Here is a 5975-nt window from a genome sequence, read left to right on the forward strand (position 1 = left end):
TTAACATATTTTCCAAAACCTGCCATTAAAGTTCCTTATTGGCTAAACGCACCCGATTGAGGTAATCAGAGTAGATGAGGCAGGATTTCTGCAAAAGCCAGCAGGAGGCCTTAAAGGGAAACCAAACAGGAAAGTTGGAGGCTGACTCCGCCCACAGCCAAAATTTGAAAATCCAGAGGGTTGGAGTTTGGGAACACAACTTCTGAAACTTAAATGGTTTGACCAATCACAAAATTCGACTGTAACATCTCGATTCAACCTGTAGGGGGCAGCACACAGACACTTTTTGACTATATTTGCAAGAAATAAATCTTATTTTATCAAAATCTTGGCAATGACAGACAGCACTTTTAAAGCCCCATTTATAGAAGTCAACAGCCAAAAAAAGTTTATTTAGGTTTTGGTAACCCTTTAAGGCCCAGGCTTACATCGCCATTTTTAACTTTAAATTAGGGCTTGGCGATAATTCGGTTTGACCGATACATTTCAAGATTCATTTTTGGTCAAAAATGTAATTTATTTCCCAAGACTGCAGTCAGTCCGTCCGATTCTCACAAGACGTTAAAATGGCAGCTAGCAAAGAGGAACAAAAACAGGAACAATTTCTTCAAATCTATGGAACTGGTTCAGTTTTTTGACTTCAGACTTGGAGCAAAAACACTCAAACTGTAATATCTATTGGAAAGGTTTTGATGCCAAAAGTGGCAGAGAGCTCTGTGAATTTATTTCAACACCTGAAACAGATTTTGTCGACGTGCTCAAGCTAGCTGCAGCTCACCAAACACCTTGTTTTACAAACGTTTTCACAGCTTGTATTCTGTTTCACTTTGTATTCAGGCCAACTTCCAAAAACATTTTTTATTATTCGGTTATTTGTAATTTCTGCTATAAGAAAGTAATGGGAAGACAAAAAGAAAAATTGATTGGGCGTATCACCCAGCCCTACTTTAAGCCTCTCTTCGAAACCAAAATCCTGCCCGTCAGAAATCCTCAGCTCACCTTTGTTTTTACAGTAGCAGACAGGAGAGTTTCTGACAGGTGCTGAGGCTTCACACCACTCTGGAGAAGCCTCCGTTTCTCTGAGGAACACCTGCTGCTCAGATTCCACCTTCAGACGGTCTGTGAGTATCACATCACTGTTGAGAGGTTTACTTCCTGCTCCTCCAACTGACTGAAGGAATGCAGCCGAATGAATGAATGAATGAATGAGAGTTCTTCAGATTTTATCCAACAGCTTGATGTAAGGAAGATCTTTTCTTCAAAGAAAACTCTCTGATCTAAATTCACATGGTCTTTAGTGAGTGGATTTCCAAGGCGGTGCATTTACTGTGATATTTATGAACACTGGTGTGAGATTACAGTTTCTGTTATTTTGCATTTTTTATTGAACGTGTTTAGAATAAAACACTTACACTGTTATACTGCTGTTCATTAAAACTCTACGTCTGTGAAGGATCCATGAAGCAGCACTTCCCATGTTTAAGCTCTGCTACAAGGATCTGGACCCACAACTATCAAAAGATGCTCGAACTGTATACAAAAAAATAGCAATACTAAGTGTATGAATCAAAAACACTCTAAAGAGAGATGTTCAGGTGGGACTTTAGAACAGCGTCAGAGCACCACAGTGACTGCAGATCACGCTGATGGTTTAATGGAGCGAGGAGCCATACCTCCTAAAAGTCTTCATGATTTTGAAAATGTAGCTGGACGTCATGGACGCTTTAGTCCTTGTGTGTCCATGAGGGATTTTTTTCAGGACAGAAACAAGCTCATTCGGATGATAAAACGCTGGACCCTGGTGCTGGGATTTGGATGGAGCTCGTTTTTATCAGGCAGTCCATCACAAAGAGTTTGAGCTGCCAGAAGAACAACAGGAGGTGCGGGAATGGGGTTTTTGTTATTCTCTGATTGACCTCACCACCACCTGAAAAGGGCAACAAATTCCAGGGGAAAAAAAATCAACTTTCCTCAATGAAAGCATCAGTCAGACTGCATTTTCAAGCAGAAAAGCACCTTATTTCACCAGAGGATTTTCCACCAGCAGCCTGAGCTGCTAAATACTTTAAGATCAGGTTTTTTAAGAGCTAAAAAACTGAAAATAAAAGAATCATTACAGAAAAAAACATCAGCACTAAGCTTATTAGACTGTAGATGCAGAGATAAACGAATCCTGGGATTTTTTTTCAGTGGCGTACCGTCAGGGCCTGCAAAGCCTCAGTGAAGGCCTAAATTATCTCAAACGAAGTATCTAAATCACAGAGAATTTTTTTATATATATTTACATCCAAAATATATCATTCCAACTGTTGCACTGCTGTCAGACTTTTTTTTTTTTACATAAAAGTTTTTGACCTGTCAGATTTTAGCCTTCACTCCTTGCTCAGTTCATGAAAGTCTGCCTTACACTCATACAGTCAGTGCTTCTGTCCTCACTTTTGCGGTGGTTTTCCATAAAAAAAACACTGTTAATTAAAGCATATCCATATACGGATCAAACACATTTACGTTAATTCAACCAATCAGAATTTGAGTTAGTCTCTGTAACGTCAAGAGGACATAATCGCCTCTGATTGGATGGTCAGCACTAAGATCATTAGACTGTAGAAATAAACTAATCCTAGGATTTTTTTACAGGATGAAACTGTCCTTCAGGTGATTTCTCGTTCCAGAAGACATGCTCAGCTGGAAATGAGCTGTTTTTCATTTCAGTCACTCTGCACAATCAAAGAAAGAAAGCAAAGAAATCAAATCAGAGGCTGTTTGATCGTGAATGTGGGAATTCTACTGATCTGGGATTAATGACAGGTGTCATCAAGAAACAATGAGGAAAGATGTTCCTAATGAACCATTGCTGACATCCTCCTGTGGATTCTCCTGAAGCAGCTTTGATGCTGTCTGGATCATCTCAAGGACTTTGGAAACCTGATTATAACGTCTTTGTTCATTTCATTTGAGCCTCAAGTTTAACTAAACTGATGAGCTGCTTAGTTTACAAATCCAAATGAGGTCAAACCTGATCCGAGATCCTGATGTTATGCTTTATTTTAGTTATATTTTTTTGTTATTTATCTGATTTATGATAAAGACTTTTAAGTTAATTCTAATGTGACCACAGAGGCTGGAGGAAATTGCACCTCGATTATTGTGTTACAGCAACACACAACCCTGTGTTTTCTGAAGACATGTTTGTGGAGATAAAAGTTAATTAACTAAATATGAAACCTGAACTTGTTTGGTTTGCAGAGCAGAGGAAGCAGCAGCAGCGCTCCTCCAAAGTGTGAAAACAAACAGAGGATGTCAAACAGCGAGAAGCAGCGTTCAAAAAGGCCTTCAATGATTCATCCAAACATGCATCTTTGTAGGAGTTGCTGTGTCGACATGCCACACTCCCCTCTCCTGTAAGTTAACTAACATCAAATTCAAATGAAGCTGCACATAAATAATCCAGAATATCTGCAAGTTACGGAACAGACAACGTGAAAAGAAAGAAGCAGGGACTGACAGAACTAACCTTTGTTCTCTGATCCAGATTATGTCTAAACCTTGACATGATTAAACCTCACAAAGCGTCTTTAAGCTAATTGATCAGATATTATTCTATTCCTCTTGCTTTGACTGTGTCTGAACTTTAGAGGCTGCTGTCAGGCGATTAAAATGTTCAAGGAAGTTTTAACATCAATTAAATATTTTAATCATATGAAGCACAATAACAAAACATGGTTATATCCATCTGTAGCATCTTAAGAGACTTGACACTACTACACAGTTAAAAAAGAGCTTCATTTGTTTAAAGGCATGGATATTTTGTAATTTCTGAATGAATTCAATCGGTCCTTTCCAGTTCTCATGATTGTAGTGAAGAAGGATATGAGTGGAATGGTGAGAGAGGAGGACTGTAGGTTTCTCTGTGCAGCAGAAGAAAGACAAAGAACAACTCTAAAATGATGGTTAGTTTTAATGGATTTATTTTTATTGAAAAGTACTAGTGAGTGGAAGCAAACATCTGGAAAAACATTTGAATGTTGTATTTTCAAAATAAATGTCAGGAGACGATTATCTGGAGCTCGCAACTCAATGCATCAGATCCAGATCATCTTTCTGGATCTTTCCAGGATCAAACCAGCTTTTAATTTAAAAACAACTCACAGCAGACTGGTCACCTCCCTCTGGCGTCAACATTTTTTAGAGTTATTTATTTTTTATTATAAAACAGATACTCAGCAGACGGCCTCGACTCCTTCAGTTCTCCTCAGACTCTCCTCCAGTTTTTCAGGATGTTTCCTGCTGCTTCCAGAGTGCTGTCTTGCTGCAGAAGAAGAGCAGAACAGTGTTTTTATACAGACACTATTTACTCATTTAAATCCTGTTAGATTCCTGCATATTAAGGCTGAGTATTTAACTGTTACCAGGAGAGTGCCCACTAGTGTTTTAAGGTGGTACGGCAGCAATGGCTCATGATCAAAATGCATCCTGCAAAATGCAATTTCTAAACCTGAATATCTCTTAATCACTACGTACTAGTCAATTAACACCTTTTGGTATCTACAGAGGACATTTGGGGCTTTTCTGTAATGCCTGGACATTGTAGTTTATAGGAGATTCAAAACAGTTTGACTGGACTTTTTTTCTGTGGGAGTCAGGATGGTAGCAGTAATTAAAATGATACATGCTGCCAATGTTTTATCAGTAATGCATTTAGGAAGCATAAAGACTGGGGGAGCACCACAGGGTTCTGTACTTGACTCAGCACTTTTCATATCATTTTGTTTTGCTCACAGCATCCAAATGATTATTTTAATGCATTAGGGAGACTAAGATAATGCAAAATGACTTTTGCAAAAAAAGGCCTTAAGATTTTTTTAATCCTTTTTTAGGATTTCTGCAGAAATCAGCAAATTTGTTTGAATAATTCGGGAAACCATTTTATTGTTGCCTTTAGGATTATGGAAAATGGAGAGCTTCAGAAATGATAGAGCATGCACAAATGCATAATACACATTTTATTTTATTTAAAAACGCACAGAAATCCTGAATAAATCTACAATATGAAATGTTCAAAACACTAAAACAGAGTAAAATAAAGAATGGTTTAACGATAGGAAAATATGACGATAAATGAAGGGTAAACGATATTCTTATAAAATAACAAAATACCACAAAGTGCAAAATAAAATGCAGCTCCTCAGACTTATTCTTCTTACCTTGATGAAGCAGAGGCGAATGTATTTCTCAAAGTGCTTCCTGGACTCTTCTCCTACAAACGCAGTGACTGGAATGGCTGCCAGTTTCTGCAGACAGACGGTCATCACGGCTGAAAGGAGAGGCAATGAAAACCCCTTAAATCTGGAAAGAGACTCACCTTCTCCTTAATCATCCACTTCACAAACTTGTAGTCATAAGCCTCATCTTCAGTCATGTGTGACAGGTCCTGATCTGGAATAAAAATACAAATATATGAGGGGAAAAAATGACAGTTTGGCACCTAGACTGAATTATTGTTTCCTACTGTTTATGAATGAGCAGAGCAATAGAGCAAACAAAAACCCAAAATAGTCAGTTTGTGGGAAAAACTCAGCAGTATTAAGAATCGTATGTGAGTGTTTTTAATGTTTAAATAAATTAAATATTTGTAAAGCAAAAATAAACAAAACAAGCAGTTAAAAAAAGAATCTCAGGAGAAAGAAACTCACGTTTTTTCACCCATAACTCAAAGTAATGTTCAAGTCTCATTTGACAACTAAACTAAAATGCATTTTGCAAATCAGAATACAATATGAAAAATTACTATTCAATCTGTTTTAGAAAACGTTTTTAGAAACATTTTGAGAAAACACATTTTAAATTAAAGTTAAATCAATTGCATTTTCATGGGTTTTTGATTCAAGGTATTTTGCGATTCACTGTTCCATGAAAAAAATACATTTCAATTCATTGTTGGCTTTCATTTCATTTTCCATTATAATAAAACGTTT

The 5975-nt window shown here is 37.3% G+C and overlaps 1 protein-coding gene across 1 annotated transcript in view; it reads right to left on the reverse strand.

The window, feature by feature from the left end:
• Positions 1-3951: 3951 nt before the first annotated feature.
• LOC112150824 (kynurenine--oxoglutarate transaminase 3) overlaps positions 3952-5975 on the reverse strand; it is a 10301-nt gene continuing 8277 nt past the window's right edge. Inside the window, exons 12-14 of the mRNA XM_024279325.1 lie at positions 5363-5436; positions 5205-5291; positions 3952-4309 (exon numbers count right to left, since the gene is read on the reverse strand). Of these exons, the coding sequence (XP_024135093.1) occupies positions 4253-4309; positions 5205-5291; positions 5363-5436 (218 nt within the window). The 3' untranslated portion in view covers positions 3952-4252. The remainder of the gene's footprint in view (positions 4310-5204; positions 5292-5362; positions 5437-5975) is intronic.

This window comes from Oryzias melastigma, linkage group LG4, assembly GCF_002922805.2.
Source record: "Oryzias melastigma strain HK-1 linkage group LG4, ASM292280v2, whole genome shotgun sequence".
Classification (NCBI taxonomy): Eukaryota; Metazoa; Chordata; class Actinopteri; order Beloniformes; family Adrianichthyidae; genus Oryzias; species Oryzias melastigma.